The following is a 26,225-nucleotide window of genomic DNA, read 5'->3' on the forward strand; positions in this document are numbered from 1 at the left end:
TCTAACTGGAGTAGCAGGTTTAAAAAAAACAAAACAAAACAAAAGCTTTTTTCATCCTTTCTCCCATAGTGAAACTTAGGCTTATTGCCTCTGGTTTGAGGAGATAGTGAGTTACTTACACCCACGTGATTGCTTTCTGGTTGCATTTATGATTACTAGAATAGAATTACAAATACTCCACTATTACTTCCAGTCCTCAGCCAGATGTGAATCTGCTAAGTTAAACAAAGACTTAAGATTCTGAAGATATTTTTTTCCATTACCTTTTTTTTTCTTACTTGTATATGAAAAACAAGAAGTGAGTACTGATTAAGTTCTTTAAATTAAAAAATTAGTGAGGGCGGTACCACTTACTTTTGTAATTCCAAGACAAGCGTCCACTGTTACAAAGGATAAAGTCCTGGGGTTTAGATTTCAGCTCTCAGAATCACAATCCCTAAAGAGTGTTCACTAGGAAGAAAAAGTAAAGAGTCTGCTCTAGAAACATTGCTCATAAACTCCAAATACTTTTAGTTCTCCTTTTTCACCCCTGAAGAAATATATTCTCATGGCCCATATTTCATTTCTGACTTGGGATACCCAAAAAGGTCGTTTTGAAAAGTGCTCTGTCTTTTCTTTCACATTAATTTTATTAGCTAGTTTAAAAGGGATAATTTGCCAAATTAGATGTTTTCATGTGTTCTTTTGTTGAGTAAGTGCAATCATCTACAAATAAGTTTCCTATTAAAATGTACTCAAAACACAGCTCAAAACAAAATGACTTTCTAAAATTAAGAGTTGTTATATTTGAGACTAACGTTGACTTAATGCTGAAAACACACACAAAAAAGGACAAATTGGTTGAAACTTTCACAAGAATGGAAAATGTTTAATAAACTTAGAGTGGTGGGCTTATTAAACTATAGTGTTATTTACAGCCATAATTCATCAACCACAAACACAATAATGTGTTTGCATGGCATGCTACAACAGAAGCTTTATTCAATTCATTCAGAAAACATTGGCAAAATAAATTTCAGTTGCAAATTCACAGATACAAGCTTCAAAGTATAAAGTTGTATATAACAAAAAATACAGGTAATATTTATAACAATAACTTACAGATACAAACTAATGATAAACTACAATTTCACAAAGGATTGTAAACATTTTGCACACTTGTCAGTCCTTTCTTTTAGGCAAAGTGCTCTTTTGATGACAAATAAATTAACAGATACACACTAGAGTGAACTATTTCCAGACAATACAAAAAAAGTTTTGATCTGTTTTCTTCTTGTAAACATAAATTTTACAAAAAATGAAGAATCAATAAAAGTGTCTTGCAGGCCAACTATAGATACATACCTGGTTAAGCAAAGTGATGTTGAAAATGCTTTGAGTGTTAAATAAAAAATTAACATTAATATCTTTTCAATGGTATTTTATACATAATAAATGACAAGATTATATCCTTAATCATTTCTATCCCTGAAAAAAGGAATTAGGTATGACTTATTGGCAGTTGTGTCATTGAATGGGGTAACAAGGGCTGGAGTCCAAGAGTTGTTGGTGAATGAGCTATAAAATAGAAAGAAATTTGTGGATCAGTTTTGTAGGCTGAATAAAACTGATTTAAAAACAAACAAAAACAATCCAAGGCAATGCGTTTTCATTACTCATTATAGCTGAGGGCACCAAGCTACACTCATTCCACTAACCTCAGCAGAAGCATTAACTTATTCAGCATAGTGAGTACAGTATTAAATGAGAATCCAGGAATAGTTTACCCCCAAAACCTTTTTTGGGGCCACAAGCTTTTGACACTTTAATGTCCTCCATCCATACCCCATTCACTGCACTTTACCCTGCAGCTAGAACACACAAAAGCTTTGTCTGCAGAGATGCTGCTAGCTTCCATATAAAGCTGTCTATAGGATGACCCCCCCAAAATTCTCCTTTATGAATGCTTAACCACCTCTTCCCTAAACATGCATCAAAGCACGTTTGACTCAGGCAACACTGTAGTCATTCATGTGAACATACACAGTTTTAATGCTAGTATAATTGCAACAATGGTACAGGGCTCTGGTTTTTTATTTAACCAAAACTTTAAATGAAGTTTCTATTCTCAGCAAGGTCTGTGATGCTTCAAACCAAACCTCCCTCTGAGAGCAACTAGGAAAGCTGGCCCAAATTTTTGAAAATCTCTTGGAAGGCATCTGAAAGATACCAAGATAATGAGAAGCTGCAAAGCAAGTCCCAGAAGAGAAGGGAAATAAAATGAGGCTACTTTCCACCACCTACCCCCCAAAATTAGTGACAATTTTAAAAGAAAAGGGATGTGTGAGAGGCTGAGAATTTGAGCAGACTTGTAGGAGTCAGACTTTGTCTGGGAGATGCAGAACAAACACGAAAGATCAGGGACCACCGAAGAGAAGGTCTGGTTTAAAATAACAGAAACAAACACAACAAAACAGAAGCGTTGTCTGGAATCCCAAAAGGCTAAGTCCAAGTAGTGACCCAGAAATACACCAGCCTTCCTGAGGACTGATGCTGATTGGATTAAGTTGATCTTACCCCAGCCTAACTTCCTGCCAGAGGCAAAACCAAATCCTCTCTGGCGGAGACCATTCAGAGCTTCAAATTATTTCTAGTTTTTCATACCCAACCCAACATCTAAGGTGCAATAAAAAATAAAAAGGGAAATAAGAAGACATGACTGAAAACAAAGAGATCCAAATATTGGAGTTATTAGACATAAACTTTAGTATTACAATAACAATTTTATTAAGGAATAAAGTGGCAAAAATAGAAGATTTCAGCATAAAAGTGAAAACTATATAAAAGAATGAAATGGAAATTCTAAAACTGAAGATACAATAACTGAAATTAAGAACTCAGTGGGTAAGTTTTACAACCATATTAGGTACTTAGTGACCTGGAGATAGGTCAGAAGAAAATACCTAGACTAAAGCATGGAAGGTCAAAAGGCCGGGAAATATGGAATTTTTTCATAAGGGGCAGAAACAATATTTGAAGAGACAAAAACTGAGACTTTTCCATAATGAAATACATCAAACTACATACTCAAGAAGCATATCATTATAATAAAACTGAAAACCAAACACATAGAGAAAAGCTGGGATAAAACAATATTTACTTTCAATAGAGCAAGAATAAGACCAATAGCTGATTTCAACAATAAGTAGCATCAGATTAACTATCCATATCCTAAGCAATAGAAACAGTGAAAGCCAGAAGCCAGTGTTACCTTACCTTCAAAGTGCCGGAAAAAAAATAGCTGCCAACCTAAAGTTCCACATACACAGGAAATACCATTAACAACTGCATTAAAACAAACACTTATGAATGAACCTTAGATGTGCAAGATTACTGAGCCAAAAACTCTAGAATATAAAAAAGTACTTAAAGATGGTCTAAATAAATAGAAAGACAAAGTTCATAGGATGGAAGGTGATATTATTAAGATGGCAGTTTCTTACAAAGTGATCTAACAGACTATGTCAAAATTTCAATTTATTTTTTGGTGGAAATTGACAAGCTGGTAAAATTTATGGAAATGCAAGGGTCAAGAATAGGCAATACAAACTTAAATAAAAACAAAGTAGGAAGACTTTTTCTACTGGATATCAAGAATTGTAGAACTTGAATAATTAAAACAATTAGGTATAAATATGAAAATAAGTAGTCCAATAAAATAGAGTATACAGAAATTAACACCTACATTACATGAACAGTTGATTTATGAGAAATGTGTCACTACAAAACAGCTGGGAAATTGGTATTTTTATCAATATAACAAAAGAGTTTTGCTTCCTATCTCATACTACATACAAAATCCAATTCCAGACGGACTGTAAATCTAAATGTCAAAGGTCAGATAAGTTTCAAGAAGATAACATAAGAGAAATATGTTCACTATTTTTGAGGAGAAATAATTTCTTGAATAGGTCACAAAGAAAGCACTGTCTATGAAGGAAAAAAACTGATGAAATGAACTACATTAAAATTAGGAACTTGTGCTCAACAAAACATACCCTTAAGAGAGTAGAAAAAGGCAAGCCAATGAATAGGAGGAAATATCATCAAAAAACTTTTTATATGCAAAATACAGTAAGAATTAAGATAAATCAAGGAGAAAACAAAATGGACAAGCCAATAAACCAACAGACAAAAGACATGAATAGGCTCTTCACAAAAAAAAGGATATACAAATGCCCAGGGAAAACATGCTGAATCTCATCAGTCATGAGGGAAAAGCAAATTAAAATAATGAGCACTACCCAACCATCAAACTGGTTAAAAGAAATCACACCATACCAAGTGTTGGCAAGGATGTGGAGCACCTTGAACTCTCACATAGTGCTGGGCCAAGTGTTAACTGGTTCAGCCACTATGGGAAACTGGCAGAATCAGCTGAAGTTGAGTGTATGGGTAGCCTATGACCCTAAGTTCCACTCCCAGGTACATACCAAACAGAAGTATGAATTAATGTACATCAAAAGGCATGTAAAATAAAGTCCATAGCAGCATATTCATAAAAGCCTAAACATGCTCAAACACAAATGTTTATCAACCATAAAATGGTTAAATTGTGGTATATTCCCACAGTGGAATTCCATATAACAATAAAACAAATCACTGATTCTTGCAATAAATACAAGTGAATCTCACGAACAATGTACTTGAAAGAAGTGAGATACACAAGAATACATTCCATACGGTTCAGTTTATATAAAGCTCAAAAACAGGCAAAACTAAAACATGATTTTAGAAGTCAAGGCAACGTTACTCTGGAGGAAGAGGATAATAATTGGAAGGGGACATAAGAGAGGTTTCTGGGGTGTTAATTATGTTCTACTTCATCTGGTATTTACATGGATATTCTCACTTTAATAATTCATCAAGCTGGATACTTGTTATGTGTGCACTTTTCTATATGTATGTTTTGCTTCAATAAAGTTTAACAAAACTCAGTACACTAACTCCGATCTAAAATTCTGAGTGTGCCATTTGCAACGAGGTGGATGGAACTAGAGGGTATTATGCTAAGCGAAATAAGTCAATCAGAGAAAGACAATTATCATATGATCTCACTCATGTGGAATTTAAGAAACAAAACAGAGGATCATAGGGGAAGAGAGGAAAAAATAAAAGAAGACGAAATCAGAGAGGGAGACAAACCATAAGAGATTCTTAATTGTAGGAAACAAACTGAGGGTTGCTAGAGGGGAGGTGGGTGGAGGGATGGGGTAATTGGGTGATGGACATTAAGGAGGACACATGATGTAATGGGTATTATATGCAACTGATGAATCACTGAACTCTACCTCTGAAACTAATAATACACTGTATGTTAATTAATTGATTTTAAATAAATAAAATTCTGAGTGTGAATACTTTCTCTGACCATAGGAAAATAAATTATTTAAATATCAGGTGAAAACAAAACAAAACAACAAAAAACGTTTTTTTCCTAAGTAAAAAATCAAGCACTAACAGTCATTATCAATATTTGTATTTTAGCTGTGAAGTGGGTGTTAAACTTGTCCCTTAAAATGTAGTCACAGAAATAAGAATGTTTGGACATTTCTGCTCCCTACTGCAACCCCCCACACATAATTTTTCGGCTACGACTGAGGTAATATTTCAAAATAGGAATCCTATCAATCAGCTAATATTAGCAGTTATCAGTTATTGTGCTTGGTCAACAGCTGTTAAAGGTTGGGATACCTACCATCCATGTAACTATGCAGCGCAGTTAGCATCGTCCCATCTTGGGGCACATAGGCAGAATAAGCCATTTCTTCTAACATGGGTGGAGACAGCCTGGAGGGCGGGACTGCTGTGACTGGGGCAGAGGAGGAGTGATTAGGACTGACGTGTTTCTTATGGCGTGCTCGACAATTCTGAAACCACACCTGAGGGAGGAGAAAAGCAATGTAGGTATGTCACATGTCAACTCTGAGTACCTTATCAACTCAGTTTACAAAGAAATGAATCCTCAATTTCTTTATGATATGAGCATGGTATAAATCTAAACAAGCTTTTTAAACAGTTCTGTGGACAGAAGAGAAACATTTGTATAAATAACAATGGTCATTTTCTTTGTTCATATCGTAACTATCTGGTGATTTACTTAAAAGCCAATTCTATACTATCCTAGCATCTTCCAAAATAAAAGGGAGGGAAGAAGTTCAAGAATTTCAGAAAAGTTTCCTTGGCTTTAACTACCGACATTTGGGACAAAAAGAAAAACAGAAAAAAAAGCCCTTTAAATCAGAACTTAACAACAACGACAATAAAAAAACCCAACTAAATGTATTCTTAGACACCTGCTGGACTTATTTCAAATCCTTTTCCAAATGACTAAATCCCTACTGAGAACTTAAAGCTTTCTACAAACCTCTTGATTCAGTTATTCCAATCACATTTTAACCTGCCGAGTTCAATTTCTCTTAGTGAATACATAGACTATTCCCTAAGAAGCATGTTAAGGTCAGGCTTATAATAAGAAAAAATGAGTAATACTTAAGAAGAATAAAATATAAACACATCCACTGGTGAAACAGTTCACAAAATGTAAAGAGATAACCACCCTGTTGTCTACTCTATCACAGAAATAAAGGAAACAAATTCAAGGCAAGCATAGTTTTGCATCCAGGTCAGGATGAGTGAGGCTAGGCTGCCCAGAATGCTCCCAGTAATTAATCTGCCTGTGTTTTAACTCTCTGCTGTTAGATAAAACTTGACTATAGAGTGTTACTCTATTAAAATATCATAGCACTTATTTGCCATCACTCCAAATAAGTCTGTCATGAGGAGAAAGAGAAGTGAAGGAATAAAAAGTTTAAGGAAATAAAGATAACATTTTAGTGTCAGGGGAGAAGGCCAGGGAGAGATCAGGGGCATAAGCCCCCGCCCAAGGCTGGTAGGAAGTTATTTGATGGCACAAGAGAATCAGGGCTGAATAATGTAGAACAGAAGGAATCTGCAAAAAGATTTATACAAAAAAGCTGACCTGACTTCAAAGACACATCCTGCCCTTGGGACTCAAAATTAGAGAGCTGGCGAAGTACAAACTCTAGGGGTTTCAGGAACAAGACATAGGCCTATACCAAGGAAAAGGAGTGGGGAGTCATAGCCTTCCCCTCCATTTCGGGAGTATTAGACTCTTAGACACTTACACAAGTTTCTCCAAAGTATCTTACATCTCCAATAAATTATATACTGGATGGAACCTACTCAGTTGTTTTTTTTTTTAAAAAAAAAATCCAGACTTTGGAAATATTATGAAAAAGGCATGACATATCAGCAGAAAAACTACCTTAATGCTGATTCAAATAGCTCCTCGGAAAGATCATCAACAGGTAGTCAAGTAGAGAGAGGTTTATAAACACAAATGTCATGTAACTTGCACAGAAAAATATAGTTGACAATTCCAGACCATCAGAAAATAACTTCTGGCATGAGGGCCACCCAACTTCAGAATTCAAATACAAGTCATTTTGACCCTCCTCACTGAACTTAAAATTTCTTGTTTTGCAAACCTCCAAGAAGAGTTAAATTTTTTTCTGAGCAACACACTTTAAAATTTTTTGAGTTCTAAACTGTAAACTATATAAGCTAAGATCAGGCTATGTAGACATTCTGAAAAAGAAAAGACTAATCCATAAGATGGATCTCTGAGAAAGTCCAAAGAGCCAAATATCAGATTTTTATGTATAAACAAGATGGAATTTTAAATTATTGGGAAAGCATGGCATAATACTGATTTAGAGAAACTTGGCTAATCATTTGTGAGGAAAAAAATGGTAAAATCCCTACCTCACTAATAACCAAAAGTTAATTCCACAGCTAGCCCTCTGCCCACAAGTGCTCCTGCATATCCTCCCCAAAAGTTAATTCCAGATAAATTAAAAATTAGATGTAAATAATTGGAACCATAAACATTTAAGGGAAACAACAGTCAATACTGATAAACTCTCTAGCTGAAGAAGCATAAAAAGGGCCAAAGCTAGAAGAAAAAAATATTGAGAGATTGGAATACATAAAAATATAAAAGTTCTGGGGCACCTGGGTGCTTCAGTCACTTAAGCGTTTGAATCTTGGTTTCGGCTCAGGTCATGATCTCAGGGTCGTTAGATCGACCTCCACGTGGAACCCCACGCTCAGGGAGAAGTCTGCTTGAGATTCTTTCCCCCTCCCTCTCCCTTCCTTTCTGCCCCTCCCTCCAATCATGCTCAATCTCTCTTTAAAATAAATAAAGTATTTAAAATATACATATATAAGTTCTATGTGGAGAAAATAAATGAAAAGAAACTGATGAACTATGGAAGTTTAACATGATAAAAAGAATAAAAATCAGTAAGATGGAGAGAAAAGGCACCACCCAATAGAAAAGTGGACTAAAAACATACAATTTCTAAAATTACAAAATAAGCAAACATGTTAAAGGTCATTGATAATCAAAGAAATATAAATAAAAATGATTTTCTACCAAAATTGGAAGGGATGTAAAAGAATGACAGTATTCAAGATTTGCATGGGTTGGTAAAAGGGAACTTGCATATGTAGCTCCTGGCAGAATAAACCGGTATGAACTTTCTGGAAGGTGATTTTTGTACTATCAGTTAATCAGTTAAAGGCCCTAAAAATGTTTTATCTTTTGACTCAACAACCCCACTTCTAGAAATTTATCATATGGAAACTAAGGAACAAGTGAGCAAGGTGTACATACAGTGTTATTCATTACAGCACTTTTAGGATAATGAAAATTTGGAAATAAAGTAAATGTATATATAGACATATAATATATAATTGCATGCTAGTACTCCTTCCTTTGCTATCCTCTCAAAAATATTTAAATTCAATCTTCACATATTAAAAACCACCATCCAACAATATATTCTCCAAGTTCTAGTACTTGGAATCAAGATAATTTGCCCATAATACTGGTAACCTAAATACTTAGAAATTTTGTGACATTGTCTGGGGTCCTTATTTCTTCAAATAATAAGAAAAGCTCCCGGAAAATCCTTCATTTTCCTTTACTTCAAGCTTCAAAATAATCTCATAATAGTCATGAATTGACTTAGCTGGAGCAGTTATTGTCATTGAACGTACTCTTAGATTAGAAGGAACCCTCAGCCCATTGAGTCTGTACCACCTCAACAAAGGAAGCTCCATTTCCAGGCTCCCGAAACTCACTACCTCCAATGGCAGCCCATGTCATTTTTGTAGACTTTCATGCTGAGAAAGTTCTTCATCATGAGTGAAATCTGCCTTTTCCTTCATTCCCAAAGACCTGATTCTGCTATCTGCAGGACAGCCTTCCATATATATTTAAAGATACTTACTCTGTTTATACTATTCCTTCTCTCACTATCTCATCTCCAGACAAATATTCCTATTGCTGTTAATATTAGCCCATGATTTCTAGTTCTTTCATGACCTTATTAGCCTGACTCTAAAGGAAGCAGTCTGTTCAGATTGGTTTCTTGTTAGACCACTTTTTAAAATTTGGCACTCCAGGGGTGCCTGGGTGGCTCAGTCGTTAAGCGTCTGCCTTCGGCTCGGGTCGTGATCCCAGGGTCCTGGGATCGAGCTCCACATCAGGCTCCCTGCTCAGTGGGAAGCCTGCTTCTCCCTCTCCCACTCCCCCTGCTTGTGTTCCCTCTCTCACTGTGTCTCTGTCAAATAAATAAAATCTTTAAAAAAATAAATAAATAAAATTTGACACTCTGAAATAAACACAATACCCTGGACATTTGAAAAGCACTGAGGTCGTATGACTCAGCTCCTCAGAGAACCTCATTAAACTGCAGTCAGACAAATCTACTGGGAATCTAAGTCTTTAGAGAAGCTGCAGTACCATCAGGTGTTTCCCCATCAGCTTCTTTGTATAGATGATTTAATTATGAAATGCCTCAGGCTTAATAATAATAAATTGAAGAATGAGCACCCTATTTAAGAAATATCAGCCACCCAATTTAAGAAATAAAACATAGAGGGGCGCCTGGGTGGCTCAGTCGTTAAGCGTCTGCCTTCAGCTCAGGTCATGGTCCCAGGGTCCTGGGATCGAGCTCCACATCAGGCTCCCTGCTCAGTGGGAAGCCTGCTTCTCCCTCTCCCACTCCCCCTGCTTGTGTTCCCTCTCTCGCTGTGTCTCTCTGTCAAATAAATAAATAAAATCTTTAAAAAAAAAAAGAAAGAAAGAAAACATATATACAAAGTTGGATTTTACCTCCTCCCCCCCAACCTCCAACTAAATTTCATCTTGCTGGTTATGGTTACTTGCATTAATTCCATAAACTTTTTGAACCTTGAATGTTATTTAAAATTATTTTCTATTTCCCTGATTTCTCTATAAGATCTTGACACAGTTGGCCAGCTCCACCTGAACACATTCCTTTGGCTTCCATGATGCTTTTCTACCAGACTCATTCCTTGATCCTGACTGTTACTATGTCCCTTTCAAATAGCACCACTTACCCTCCCCTCTCCCTAAAGTTCATTCTTCTCCTTTTACTGTCTATGATCTCGTTCTAAAGGATCTTACCCAATTTCATGGCATTGGATCTTTTTGTTTGAGTCCTGTTCATCTTTTAAAATACCTGTTTATATGCCCAACTGCCACCATCACTGTATGATTGGCAGAGCTAAAAGGAAATTCATCTCCTTCCCAATTACAAATCATCTTTCTTTGACTTGAATATTCCTGTCAATAGCACTATTCCTATGGATACTCTGATTTCAAATTTAAGAGTCATCCTTCACTTCTCTCTCCTTCCCCATTATAGTGTCCAGGTCCTTTTCTTGCCTCTTTGCCACCAGCACACACACAATAAAATGTTTCTCAATGAATTTGAGGTCACTACCCCATTTAAGTCTCTTAAAAAAATCACTACTTTGCTGGGCATCCCAACTAATCTGTATATCTCTAATTTAGTTCTTCCAACCCTAATTCTTGCCATTTGCTCACCAGCTACTATGGCTTTCTCCTGCTCAGGACAGAACTCTATAATCACGCCCCTATAAGTTCAGCTCCAACAATTTCATCTCTCACAATTTGCAAATATAAAATTAACATTTCAATGAATTTGTTCTAATTCATCCTTCCCTTGCTTTGTTCACACCACTCCCTCTACCTGGATCTTTAACAAAGGTCATCAAGTCCCCCTTCACTCACACACACACACACACACACAATCACAGAAAAGTGGAAAAAAATTACTGGCTTCAGAACCAGATCTAGCTTGGAACCACAGTTCTCTTTTTTAGGTTGAGGATCTTATTCGGGTTGCTGCCAACACTGAATGAAGTAACTTGTACACAGAGTTGTTTAACAATTGATAGCCCAGCCCAAGCAGACTAATTATCAGGTTTAAAAAAAAACTGATACAGAGTGTAAACCTAAAATGGGAAGCTAATGCTTTGATATTTCTCAGACACACACACACACACACACACACACACACAGCACATTCATTAAGACCTAGAGTAGACCTTTTAGTATCTCTTGATTAACCTTTAAAATAATCACCTGTATCACACGTCTGCTCAAGCCTGTCCTTTCTGCCAGTTTCTGGAGGGTCTGTGCATCTGGGTTGTTGTCCTGAGCAAACTGTGCTTGCATAACCTGTTTTTTTAAAAAAAAAATAAAAAATAAAGGTAGTAAATAGCTAAATATAAGAAACTCAATCTTCTGCATTTTGATGACAGGAGAGATAAGACATGCACAAGAAAATAAGATACTTGTATTTTATTACTAGAAAATCAATATGGGTGAATGCATATAAATGAAAAGAAAGCATATGCTGTAAATTTACAAACAAGTCGCTACACTGAGATCTTTCAAAAAAAATTCATTTCAACATAAAACCTGTCTCTCAACTATGCTGCTAAAAATGAGCTCACCTTTGTTCTTCTTCCATTCTTCTACAAATGAAATGAATAAATGGCATGTCTATTTACTATTTCTTCCACTTTGTTAAATATTTCTTGCATTAGAAAACTTTTAAAAATACAAAAATCCTATCAAATTTATCTCCAACCTCTACTAAGTTAAATAGGCTCATACTACAATTTTTTATTCGTCAGCAATTGTATACAGTGCAATAGATGGATTCCATACTCCAACATTAATTGTTTTGAGCACTTGCTCCATGCAAAACAGTATCAGGGATCTTAAAAAAAAAAAAAAGATATCAATCAGCCCAGTGAATAGGAATTTCCTGGGATCTAAACATCTATATATTGAAAAAGCTCTCAGGTGATTTGATATGAACCTTTGGATTAGAATCACTGTGCTAAGTGCCATGAGACAGTGACACATGAAAAAACTGTCCCTGGTCTCAACTTTTTGAGACAAAGATATGGACATGCCAATAACTACAATACAAGGTAAGGGGAGAAGCATAAAGCGGGAGGGAGTACCAGAATAAAGCATAAGCCAAGGGCTTTGGATTCTTTCTGAAGAGGAAATCATGGGAATCAAGAGGGATATTTGAATTTTATTACTTAAAAGTCAATCAACTGAGGGAAGTAGTATAAAGTATAAAGGATTATGAAAAATGAGAGAGGGAGTCTGTCATCCAACATAATTGTACATGTCTATGGGTGTGGGATGGGGATAACCAATCTCCCTAAAGACCTTAGCCATCACTGGCCTCAACACCATTCTCCATAGGCAAAATTAATTGCATTCTCCACTATGTTTCTCATCTAATACAGACTTCTGCCACTGCACACATCACAAGGCAGCTAAATAATTCACTGGCAAGTCTAGCTCTCCATAGCAAAGTAAGCTTCTTGAGGGCAAAGGGAATGTCTTATTCTTCATATCCCCAGGAACTAATACCCTTTCCCATCACATAATATGTGCTTAAGGGTTTGTAACACAATGAACCCTGACAACATGAGGAAAAGTTGAAGATAGTGTGGAGAAAAAGACCAATGTTGTTCCAGGAAACCTTACAAAGTTTACAAATTATATAATTTTTTCAGTTCTGATTAGTGACTTCTAGAATAAGGTATTCCTGGCTTCCTGTCCAACCATATTTGTTCACACACTCACTGTAAACAGCATGTATTTTACCTTTTAAAAATGGGCAAAACTGACCTAAAAGTTTATAATTTCACTCAGTTCACCTCATTCTTCCTTTCTTATTCCAAATGTGTTACTTCAATATTGTCATGTACAAGTAGTTGTGTTCATATGTAGTTGAGCATGTATTATCCCAAAGAGAAAAAAGAATGAGCAAATTAATGGTCTTTGTTTTTTTAATTTTTCAAGAGGAAAAGCTAAACAGATATTTAAGGATTTGCTTGTTAGGCCATTATTGATAACTTATAAAACAAAAAAACAGCATGCTTTTTCACAAATGCATTTCAAATTCACAAGTTTAATAATGAAACCAAGTTATACTTAATAAAGCAATTTCTCATCAAAGAATAAAGCAAAGCTTAAATGAACACTGATGGTTTAGAATCAGTATATGCTAAAGGGAAAGTAAGATGTGCTTATCAATGTTTAATCTCTCTCACACACACAAAAAGCCTTTTAATTTCTACTTAATTTCATTGTTCTTCAGTCACTAATGATGTTGAAACCCACCCCACTTCTTTTCTGAGGTCTTTTTAACATGGTCAAGGAGTGAGCCTTTGTAGACACTCATCATTTTAAGGCCAGGAAATCCCAGAAATGACAGGTATCTGCATAGTAGCAGCTGACCAAGTCAATCTGAAAGTGGATTAAAATAGGTGCTAACCTTGGCATGTTTTATATTCATAATCATTGAGCAAGAGCTTCCAACTACAATATGCAAACCACAACATTGGCAGGAACTTCTTAAATACCATTTCTACAAATGGGACCATATTTAAAATATTCTTGCCAACACAAAATGTTATTCTGTTGTGAACCTTAAACAACTTTTTCTTCCCGTAAATTTCTAAATAATTTTGGGAAATTATCTTGTTTATTCTTCCCATGTTAACTCTCCTCTGTCCAAAGCAGTCGTTCATGAACAGTCTTGACTTATTGATCACCTGTAATATTTTGTTATTCTGCTGAATTCAAGCACTATTTGAATATACCAGTTTTCTGAAAGGACAATTTGACAATGAGGGTACATTGCCTGATTTATTAGAGGTTCTAGCAAAATATAATGATTTAAGTTTTTTAAAAATTTACAGCTATGTTTTCCAGATTCCTCAGGTATAAAGAAACACTTGAGGGCAAAGATTGTGTCTCATTTGTTTCAGCCATCCCTGGCTTAAGACAGATACTAATAATATTAATACTGAAAAAAATGAGTATATGCTTTGAAGGCATATCACTTCTATTTTCATTTTTTAAAACCTATGGTTCCAATATAAATCTTTAAAAACTTATGCAAGATTTGGAATCTCACTCTTGTTTTAGCTGCTGCTGCCATTAAGTGGAGCTTTTATTTCACTCAGGATCTGGTGGCCAAGCAAAATGAAAACACCAGAGGATTGGGGAAGTTTCCAAATCTCTTCTCTGCTATTCCCTTGGTAGTCTGCCTTGAGGGGAGTTCCTGCACCTCTTGGATGAGGCTACCTACATCAAGGAATTATTGTTAAGAATTAAAGGAGAGAATGTAGATAAATGCCTAGCATAGCATAACTTTCACAAATATTATTCCCTCTTTATTTAATTAGTACCTGTAATTATTTTCCTATATGAAATTGTATATCTACCTGAAGTTGTTTCAAGTTTTCACTATTATAATTTTAATAACTTTAACTTCACATAAACTTTTACTGTCAGCCTTATAATTATTAAAACTATAGCCAGCCCTTCATGGAAACAGCCCATTTTAAAAACAATATATTTATATTAGAAATTCTATTTTAACTCAGACATCTTTTAGCTACTAGTATTTTGCTCCCAGGTCTCCCACAGCTATTCATATCTCCTAATTTAGGGCTTTATGTGATCTAAGTTAAGTTCCCTTGAAATATTTGTATCACATTAAGGTTTCTTTCTTAATCATTCTCCCAAATAAAAATTCTCTCTTAAAACCCTTTTACTGTATTTATCTTAAACACTGGCAAGTCTTTGATACCATATGTGATTTTCAGAATATTACTTTTACTCAATTGCTAACGTTGTATAATGTCCTTTAAAGTTTGAGCTAAGATACATCCTATGTGTAAAGCACCCAGTAGTACATGGTAGGCGCTCAATAAATGTTACTTTACCTTACCATAAAACAAATACCTCATCCACATTAATCTTTTAGAAAACGTGATTTCTTTATCTGAAAAAATGTCAGAAAGAATCATTATATGTGTAGACTTAAAGATAAAGCAATGAGTAATTAATTATTTTTTTGACAACTGACATGAGTTGAACTTATAACAATTATATTTAGGGCAACTAAACTGAAATAATACCTCCTCTTTCAGGGGACATAATCAACCTTCAGCATCAAACTATAGAATTAGCTCCCTCTATCCCTTTTAAAAACATGAAAAGGTTTACTTGGTTGTGGAGTCAATAACTAGATTCCTGTTGTTTATGGTAAGGCATATTCAATTCTTCCTATTCAGAAAATTATACAAACTTAGCCATTAAGAGGCTCATTATAATTTCTTAAAAAGGTGAACACATTAGTGTCCCATAGGCCCACATACTGTATGTCTCTTTCTGTTAATAGTCTTAAAATATTTTGTCTTCTATCCCCATTATAGGTAGTAATGTAAATAAATGCCTTGGTTAAACTGATTTTATCAGAAAGTCAGGACTGATCAATATTTTGTTTGCACTTTGACGTTAATACCAATAAATCCCAGGGAAATAAAGCTTGAATGACTAGTTCATACCAGGTCATGACTCTGGAAATACTGACAAACATTTTAGGGCTATAAGTATATTTTCATACAATCACCAAGTTAGTATTCATTAAAAGCACAGGCTAACTTTTTTGAAAATATGAAAATGTTCTTAGGCAGCATGAAATTGTTTTGGGTGTTTGGGGGAGGGCAGGGGAGTTGGGGGATTTTTTTGTTTGTGTTGTTTGTTTTGGTCAGGAGGGACTTCAAAAATCATAAATTCATTGTCATGTCTACCTGGAGCTGATCTGCTGTAAAGCTGGTCCGAGCTCTTTTTGCTGGTTTTGGATGATTAACATCTTGCTCTGTGAGGAGGGCACCTTCAACACTAATCCCATTGCCTGAATTTAAAAAACAACAGCATACATGTTGGTAACTCAAATGGGTCCGCTGATCAAGTAATAATATGTTTCTTGTATCTCTTGGCTTCGTGTGAAATTGCAGATTGCCCAAATCTGTCCGTTAAGTTTTAAAACGCACTAGAAATATTCTGTGGAAACAATATATAGGCTTGTACATTTACTCAAAAGTGCAAAAAGTTAGAAGAGCATACATCTAAGGTTCATCCTAAGAAGGCAAATACAGGAAAACAACTGGTTACAAAAAGCAAAACACAGTCTTAAATTCAAGGCTGCTGCCTGAGAATATGGTACAAGGCTAATACACATGCCATGGCTTTTCCTGCATATAAACACATGTAGATCATCACTAACAGTAGAATGCTTAATGAGTTTTACCACAACTACACTGCACAAAATAATGCATTAAAATGACCTAAGGAAAAATCATTTTTATTCCCTGTATTCATTGTCCCAAAAGACTCCAAAGTATTTTAAGTATATATTTACCATTTTCCACTTCTCTTTTTAAATTATCCAGCATACAGTCATAATGCACTCTGCAGAGGACTTTCTCTTCCACCAAAGCAAACTCCTCTCCCGTGGAAAGTTGCCTTTTGCAAGAAAAGCAGGCAAAGCATGCCAAGTGATAGACATTCCCCTTGGCCCTCCGGACCCAGTCAGTAGAATGGATATGCCTCCCACAACGAGAGCAGCGAGTTCCATACCTTCTATATAAACAGAAGAGCAGGAGGTGAAGATTTTAATATTTGGTGAGATACTCATCAGCCTGAGTAAACTAATACATTATATTACTCATTGCATTAACCTAAGTATTTACATCTTTTGAAAATGAAACAGGCATCAATTATTTTTCTGAAAGTCAATATGGTAAGCAATCAAGACTTAAGATAGGGCCGTAGTTCAAATCAGTTTATGAAACAAAAACTTCTCATTGTTACTTTAAAGGAAGACTGGATTTTTTCTTTTAAAATAAATGCAATATGAGTTTCAATATCCCTTTTGTAGCAAATATCAACACATTTATAAATTCCTAGAGATTCAAGATACAAACACACATATACTCCAGATTGAAACCTGAAAGTGCAAAAGCATACAGTAAAAATATGACTTCTTAAAACCAAATTGAGATAATTAAAAAATGTTTTAAATATCATTTTTAAGTTAAAATATTTAAACATTTAAAATTGATATTATCAAAGAATGGGTAGAACAGAAACTGTTCACCCTGAGAGTGAGGAATGAAAACTCAGATATGTTTCCATTGGTGAATAAGCTATTGCATTGCTAGTCACAGGAGGGGGAGATACATTATCTAAAACTTTCAGAGACCAACCTGGACATTAAATGCAGGTTAAATGTAACAAAATGCCAGATGTAGTTTTTTTTTTTTTTCTCCTGGTCTGAGTAACTGGACATTCTTTGCTATGTGTCCTATCATAATCACAGTCATGGCCTTGCATATCTACATCAAACTAGATATGTGTCTGTTTCTATTCATTAGCATATCTTTAGAGGTATTGCCAGTTTTGTTTAAGTTAATCTGAAAAAGTGAATCCTAAAACTAAATTGCAGAATATAATATGAAGTATAAAAAAATCCTGAAGAACTAGACTTTCAATAACTTGCTGAAACTAAACCTTTCAAAAAGCTTTAAATTATCATAAAAAAATTAATATTTGCATATCTTAAATCAAAAAGGAGGCAAATTGCTATCATTTTTGAAGAAATGGAGAGTAAACCTGATGAGAAATATATGTTTTTGGTAATTACAAAATTCTGTGACTTTATAAAACAAAGGGTCTGGGTTTTATGAAGTGCTTTTAATTAGCAATTTTATTCAAATCAATCACTAAACTCTCTGAAACCAGGTTTTGAAACTGAGTATAAACAACATAATTAGTATTACAAACTTCATTATATAGTAGTAATTTCCCAATTTCATGGTGAACATTTTTCTTCATTTAGAAATTCAAATAAAGAAAAAAATATGGTAATTTTAAAAGTCATGCTTAGGAATAATTTCAATTTCTAGACAGCTATCCATTAAGAATTATATCCTAGAAGAAACAGTGCATTTAAACAATTTATAAAGAGATCACAGAAAAGATGTTACATTTAATATCTTGGGCAAATACAATCTCACAAAACAAAGATCAAAGAACAGACAAAAAAGAAACAGGCTTTTTGGATAGAATAATCAGACTTGGTGTATTTCTGATACTGGAATCCTCTAAATTATATCGTTTAACACATTCTCCAAACTGCTGACATTTTGTAGGTATAACTAGGGATCATTCTATAGTAAACTGGTAAACACTTAACAAAACCTTGATTTTTCCCACCATAATTATTTCATTTCATTTTAGCATCCCCTGCAAATAACAGACTTTGTCACAATAAGTCATCTTATATTTTATACTTGACCTGTGCACAGCGAGAAGTTTCCCTGTTTTTAATATCTAAACCTTTCATTCCCAAAGAGGAAATACTTATTTTAAATTAGTTTTTGTATACTGAATTCCTAGAACACATAAACATGCTTATTGTATTTGTTTTGATATAAGTTATACCTCAAAAATGTGAAGCATTCTCATTTTGAAATCCATTATATAAGAAAAACTGGGTTTCCATACATAAAACTGGACAAGAAAGCTTGTTTACAAAATTCTCTTTGCGTATTATCTTGGAGTGTCTACTAAAAAATATTCCACAGTGTACCTGAAATAATCAAGTTTGCAGAAAATGTCTTTGTCTTTAATGTAACAGCTGGTATGCCTTCCTAAGGAGGTCCTGCAGACACTGCAGGAGAGACACCGAACATGCCAGCACAGGTCATTCACCTGTAAAGGAAAAGAAGCAATTTTAATACCGCACTCACAGTATCGTTCATTGGTTTTGTACACTAAGCAATTTTAAAAACTGGCTCCTTAATATTTTAACATATGCGCTGAATGTTTCTATCTAAAAGGTGTAATTTACACAAATATGTGTCTAGATATATTCCCTTTCAGACCCCAACCAGGAAAATCACAATAGCATATTTTACACTGTGTGTTAAATTGTTTATTCCTTTGAAGAATTCAGGGTGTGTGCTTTTTTTTTCTTTTTGAAATCGAACTTCTATGAATACGGAAAACTTTGGTCACTTTAGTCCTACATACAGGCTTGTTTTATTTTTTCTTTCACCAAATTCTTCCCACCAGGAAACCTGGTAGCTAAAGAAGTCAAGCCACATACCTTCTCAATCTATTTTTTGACCAAACAATTATAAATGTTACAGTAGTTGAAGTGACAGAGAAAGAAAGTGAAAAAGCAGCTTTGTAAAATACTTACCCTTATAAAGAAGCCAGGCAATCCATTTCCCTTACCAAACAGAAATTGCTAAGGTAGATTTAAAAGTTGATATGGCTACCTTCTAACATTAAATAATAAAATCAAGGAGTAAATTATTGGAACCCTAACTAATGATTTGGCTATTGGAGAAAAAAATTGATCTGATTATAAGTGGTTCTAAAAAGGCAACCCAAGCACTGTTTGCCATTTATATTCCAAGTAATAAGGCATAAAATAGTGTCTAATAAATCACAACACTTTATATTTTCTAAATAGGAACATGAAATATTGTCAATTCAGGGAACAAATCATAACAACCCTCACCTTAAACTGTTGCCATAATACTATAATCACCACAACTTCAGCCTTCAAGAATGAAGATGTGTATTGGATTGAACTTGCTTATAACACAGGCTCCCAACGTTTGCTCTTGTTAAATGGATACAAGAATTGAGTTTATGTTTAACCAATTAAGCATAATTTCATTTCATATAAGAGAACAGCAATGATGCAAAAACACCAGTTACACCCTACAAATGGATCTAATGTCTAAAATAGTAATTAGAAAATTGTGAAAAGGGGAAATTGTGAAATAGCCTTTATTATGAAATAGTGTAGCAAAAGCCCTATCTGTCCAATGATTCAGATTAGCACTACTGTTCAAAAATGTTTTTTCAAAATGTTTGTGATACAAAATATGAAAGATACTTTGAAGCTGAAGGAAAAAGTTTCACTTGCTTCTAATTGCAGTTATAGGCCTCTTTCCAAAGCATTAATGAAGAGTATCATTTTGGTGAAATTTTTTAAATTTTAAGTTTTGCTTACTACATAGGAAAACTTGGAAGAAACAAACAAAGGAAATCAGAATAAAAAATATTAACAATGGTTAATACTATCCTAGAAATAAATATGTATTTTCCTTCTATTTTTTTCCTAACATGGGACAATTAAAGTTTAAAAATACAGGCTTCCTTTAGCATTCCAATGCACAGGAACTTCTACATTTTGATCTTATCCAGGCTCTTCTTTTTCCTCTCTCCAAGCAAGTATAGATTCAGGCTTCAGAGCAGAGTCATGGCTATCTTCTACCTCCCTAAAACCAAACCTAATGCCTGGTTTGTCACCCTTTTTTAAAGTTTACTTTAAAAAGAAAAGAATGTTCATCTTCCATTTCTTTTCCAGGGAGGAAAGTAAGGTAAAGAGAGAAAATTCTAGAGAATATAGACCTTTCCTGATGGCTGTTATTGATCCAATTTGTATATGTATATGGGACCAAGCCAGAAAAACCATCCAAACAGGGCACTGAAATATTAGACGAGGTAAAAGACACATCTAATTCCTCTCCTACTTTTTTAACTCAATTTTACTTGTCTCATGAGATGATGTCTTTCTATATTAAATGGTTTCTATATTTTCTATATTAAACAGTTGTACCCTCAAATACTCTACTAGGTCTAACAATTATTTTTCACCAGTGACTCAAATTGAATTTAAACTTCTCTTTTAGAATAATTACTCAAAAAAAAAAAGAACTCAGTTTTTATATAATCATATAATGTCAAACTTTAGAGCTAATATACTAATACACTAATATGTACAAAAATGGACAGAATAAGACTGTACATAGAAGACTTCACTGGCAGGACAACAGTCCTACAACAAATAGCCTTATGTAAGTTATTTAGATAACTTAGGTATTTTATGTAAGTAAATATAATATACAAATGTATTTTTAACATATAAAAGTGAATACTAGAAACAATATTTACTTCAGATGTGTGTTGTCATTTTATAATGCCTTTTTTTCTAAATCCTCTCTGGTATGAAGTATTAAAGCCTTTATAGACCCATTTAGAAACATTCTTAAAGATTATGTTAATTATTGAGAGAGCTCACTGAAAATAACAAACTAGTTTTGGTCCAAAAGATGATTTTGAGATATCCAAAAAAGCTCAGGTCTAAAAACAGGGTATCTTAAAAATGTAGATTTAAAGAGAGAGCCATGTTAATTGGCCATCTTTAAGACTCAATCCCCAATTAAAATTAATTTAGTTACTTTTCAATTTTTCACCAAAACTTCTTTTGGCGCTTTATCTGGGTTGTATCTATAAGGTATTATTCCCACTTTACAGATTAAACAGCTTTATACATTGAGGTAGAAATTTAAATTTAAAAAAGCCCAATAACTCGCCTTTTGAACTCATGCTCTCCATAATTAATCCTTCTGAAAAAATGGGGGGAGGAGGTGGGGGGAGATTGATGAGGAGGGAATAGAAAGTGTACTGGTTTGCTACTAATTCAGTGTAGGAGAGATCATTATTTTAAATAGTTGTTTTAAAGAGCTGTTGAAATTGAAAACCCACGGTATTAGGATTAAGACACATGGGACCATGACCCTGCACTCAGTGACATGGTTAACTGTGGCCTGCCAGAATTTCTACTCCAAAATTCCCGCACAGTATTTTGAGAGAAGTGAAACAGATTAAGACAGTCAATGACAGTCAAGAAGTCAAAACTAGCACTTCATCCCAGGCATCCATCCATCTATCTTTCTTCTTTCTTTTTGCTTCCCTTCCTGCCTTCTTTCTCTCCTGCCTTCCTTTTTTTGGGGGGTGGGGGATGGGGGGTCTAACTTTATATGGATTTCCATTTTTTTCACAAGCACTGGAGAGGACATTAAATAAGCATTGGGTGGCCTTCAAATATTAGTAAGAGGGCGGAGGTACTGAAAATGGTTTTTATGTACATGGTCCTACAAACTTTTACTCTGGAAAAGCCTCAAGTGACTGTTACTAAACATAAAACTATGTAAAAATCCTGTTCAGAAAGACCCTTTAAGGCACTTTACAGTGGTCCTTACCAAAGGAGACACCGCAAGGGGGAATCAGCCAACATATACTGACCAGGAACTCTTAGAAGCAGGCAGGTGTAGGGGTGTTATTGGGGGTGGAGGGACCATTACCCAGGCTCGGTGAAAATAATCACGCAGGACCCTGTTCCAAAATGAGTAAAAGGATTAACCCACTTTTGCTTCTCTACAAGTCGGTGGCTGACTCTAGTACAACCACCCCCGGGGTATCGGCTCTTCTAGACCACGACGTGTCATATACACAAGCTGTTTTGCAATAACGTGGGAGATTCTACGATTTCTTCTCCCACTCTTTCGATTTGCCCTGGACTGGGCTGTTTTGCGGAGAAAGCCTACAACCTGCAGGAGAACTCGAAAGGAAAAGAGGGGGGAAAAAACTTTTCTCTTTTCCCAAAGTTCCCTGGTAACCCCGCTCCCCTTGGGCCTCGCGGCTCCACCCTACCTTGAGAAGGTACTTGTCCACGATCTCCAGGCCGCAGCTGTTGCACACACACTTGCCAGGGGGGCAGACAGAGCCCGAGGCCATGGACCGGGGCGAGGACGACGGGGACAGCGGGGCCGAGGAGGAGCACGAGTCCTCGTCCCCCGCTCCCTCGGGGCTCACCTGAAGGAAGCCGTGAGGCGCAGTCGCAGGCGGTTCCAGACCCCTCCTCCTCTCCTCATCCCACGGAACCGCCGGGGCTCCCCCACCCCCTTCCCCTCCTTTCCCCCTGGCCACCCCCAGTTCGTGAGGTCTTGCTTCCCGCTCTCTCCCCCGGGTCCAAGCTCCCGCCACGCACCCGCTGGGGCTGTCGACCCGTGACCTCAAGGACCCAGGGAGCCTTACAGCTCGGCCCAGCCCGTCCCGCCGGCTCAGCTTTCCACCACGCCCTGCCCCAGGCCCCCCTTCCACCCGCTCCCCGAGGGGCCAGCTGGGCCCAGGAAGGAGCGCGGGGACAGCGGCCCTTCGCCCTGGGCCGCCTCCACACGTCCAGTCTTGCCAACTGCCGTGTCCCTCCCCACTCACCAGTCCCTCTTCCCCGGCGCCTTTCCGAGTCCTCGCGGCCGCCAGGGCTGCAATCCGCCCGCACTCCTCCGACATGAGCCCCTGGCACTGCGGGGTGGGAGGAGGGGAAAACGGGGAAAAAACGGAGAGCAGAAGTTCAGAGCCGGCACGCTCGGCCCTGAGCCTCGGCTTCTGGCACGCGGAGCGGGCTAATGAAGGCCCCCAGCGCGCCGGGCCGCGCGTGCAGCCGTCAGGGCTCCAGGGCCCCGGCGCCGCGGGCAAGCGGGCGGGAGCGCAGCCTCCCTTGTCAGCCGCCGGCCCCCGCGGCGCAGCCCGAGCGCGTGGCAAGGCGGCCACCGCAGCGCTGAGGGCTCGCCCGGCGCGCTGCGGAGCTCTCGGGGCCGCAGGTCCCTAGCGCTCACCGGAGCAAGTCGGTTCCCCGCCCCCCTGCCGGGGGTAACAAGTTAATAACAATCATCCCAGCACAAAGCATTTTCTTTCTAGACGTCAATCACGACGGAGCCGGGATCACCAGGCTAAAGCGGGTGCAAGGGGCGGGGGCGGGGGGGGGCGAATGGGAGAGAAGAAAAGAGGATTGAGGAGGGGGTGGGGGAAGAAACTTGATTTCTTTAATAACCTCAATTAAAAGAGCAAGACACATATATTTTTAAAAGGGAGCTTTTTGAATTGGATAGCCCAAAAGGTGAAGAGGTTTAATAGGATACTTGAAAGCTAATTACAGCGGGATTTAAGAAGCCTGGTGTTTGTTCCGATGACAATTTGAATGAAAATGCTTCAGATTAAACCAAGCCAGCAGCTCTTTCGTAAACTTACAGCAATTAGAGCTGCGAGTGATTTACACTCGTTTCTTTAAGGTATAAATTGCCACTTATAGCTCAGTAAGTCAACATTTGAGCTACTAAAGGATTATTTTTAACCAGCGCAAAAAGCGGGACGAATAATGGAAAATATCCAGCTGAATTTAATTTGTGCCATTAAAACTCACCCAACCTCGGTCAAAATGTTTTAAAGCAACAGCGCGCATTACTCAAGTGTTTCCAAGCCTTTGCTGGAGTTTTGTTCTTAAACGAAAACGCAGCCTCTCTAGGCTTTTTCTGCCCTCGTTTACAAAAACTCCAGTTTGAGGGCAGGGGTGCGGAACTCGAGCGGCCCACACCTGCGTTTCTGACTCTTCACCTCCCTACTTCCGGCTGCGCCAGGCGAGACACCGTCCGAACCCGGGAGACCCCCTCCCTGCCCGGCCCTCAGCGGGGACCCTCGGGTGCGCTCCCTAGGCTGGCCCCAGCGCCGCCGCTCGGAGGCCTCATCCTCTCAGACACAAAGAGAGTTTAAGCAGAAAAGTCCGGCTTTCGCTGGGTATTCCCCGCCAACGTCCGACAGAGTCAGCGGTACCCAAAGCGGGTCCCTCTGAGGCGCTCAAAGAGGCTGCAGATGATTTTCAAACTTAAAACGCGAGACACCAACGGGTCCTGCCTCCGGAGTGAGGTGAGCGCTTGTCAGTTTTCCCCATCTACTGGACGAAAGGTGTGACTCGTTTGCCCTGGGTTTTGCCCTGTTCTTATTTTTGGTATTTTAAGTGAAATGGCCCTCCTGGCCCGCCCTGGGATCCCCCGAGGCCTTCCAGGAGCCATGACTCCCTCTGTCTCGCCGTGGGCCCCCGGCGCCGCGAGTCGTCCAGCGGCCAGAGGCGCGCCCGCGAGCGGCTGGACGCAAGGAGCCGAGCCTCTGGTCCCACCCCGACAGCCGCCCCGACCTCCCGACTCGCTCTTCCCCACGCCACGATCACCACACGGCAAATAGAACAAAAGCACGACTCACATGTACCCGAGAACGCCTTAGGCTCGAGGCTTCGTCTCCCAAATTACAGTCTCCATGCCTCAGGTTAAGTGAGCTTGTGGGGAGGGGAGGCAATGATTACTGACTAACGCTACTACGTAATAAGAAAAAAAAAAAAAATTGCCAGGTCTGAAGATGAGGCCGTTACAGGTAATTTCTGAACCTTGTTTGGGAGCCCGAACAGCTCGCGTTTCAAGGAAAGTGCAATTCAGCTCGTCTGGCCAGGCGTCGGCTCGCTCACCTTCTCAGGGGGAACTGCCAGCTCCGGCACGTCCTTTTCTTCTAGTTTACACATAAACATCTGATCGCTTTTCCAATACATGGCACTGCTAGGGCTGCTTATCGCATACCAACTCCAGAGGGTCAGCGGCCGTCCGGGTCTGCCGATCTTCCCCCCTCCCCTGCGCCAAAGCACTAATAAAAGCTGACACCGAGAAGAGGAAGAATGCTACAAGCAAGTCTTCGTCCAAAGAGGCCGCTGTGGCCGTTACCACTCTGGCGGACTGTTCTTAAGATTCTTATCCCAACTTCACTGAGGTCTGTCCCTCCAGGAAAAGGAAAAAAAAAGTTTTGTTTTCCAGAGGGTGGAACCTTACATAAAGGGAGGGAAGGGGGTGTGTGTGCAGGGGGAGTCTTCTCCTGGAGGAATAGCCTCACCTCCTTAAGGAAAACCCGCCTTCTGTACATGTTAAGATCTTTATCAGAGCAAGCCAACTTACTCCAGATTTAGTATTAAAGAGGGGGGGAAAAAAAACAACACTAGGAATGGCCTGTTAACTTTTGACTTAAAAAAAAAAAATCTGCTCTCTGCATTTGCCGTAGCTTTTTAATTCTCGCTCCCCAACCAAAACCTAAACAAAGATTCAGGTTACATCTCTTTCTGCAGCAAGCAGAAGGGGAAGCGGAGGTCTGAGTGACTTAAACTTTTTAGTTATTCTCCTGAAACACGCAGCTC

The 26,225-nt window shown here is 37.7% G+C and overlaps 1 protein-coding gene across 2 annotated transcripts; it reads right to left on the reverse strand.

Annotated features, from left to right (window-relative positions):
- Window positions 1–26,225, reverse strand: LHX8 (LIM homeobox 8). 2 transcript variants are annotated; one of them, XM_035018259.1, is made up of 10 exons: window positions 25,512–26,225; window positions 25,253–25,325; window positions 23,435–23,521; window positions 22,871–23,032; window positions 18,945–19,066; window positions 16,713–16,933; window positions 16,102–16,205; window positions 11,546–11,641; window positions 5,738–5,921; window positions 1–1,557 (listed from the first exon to the last, which is right to left on the reverse strand). In XM_035018259.1, the coding sequence occupies exons 3-10, from the start codon at window positions 23,507–23,509 to the stop codon at window positions 1,481–1,483; spliced, it is 1,041 nt and encodes a 346-aa protein (XP_034874150.1). In that variant the 5' UTR covers window positions 23,510–23,521; window positions 25,253–25,325; window positions 25,512–26,225; the 3' UTR covers window positions 1–1,480. The 2 variants fall into 2 exon arrangements, with proteins under 2 accessions (XP_034874150.1, XP_034874148.1); XM_035018257.1 differs by lacking the exon at window positions 25,253–25,325 and having other exon boundaries at window positions 25,512–25,800.

The sequence above is a fragment of the Mirounga leonina genome, unplaced genomic scaffold (genome assembly GCF_011800145.1).
Source record: "Mirounga leonina isolate KUSES-001 unplaced genomic scaffold, KU_Mleo_1.0 Mir_173, whole genome shotgun sequence".
Lineage (NCBI taxonomy): Eukaryota > Metazoa > Chordata > Mammalia > Carnivora > Phocidae > Mirounga > Mirounga leonina.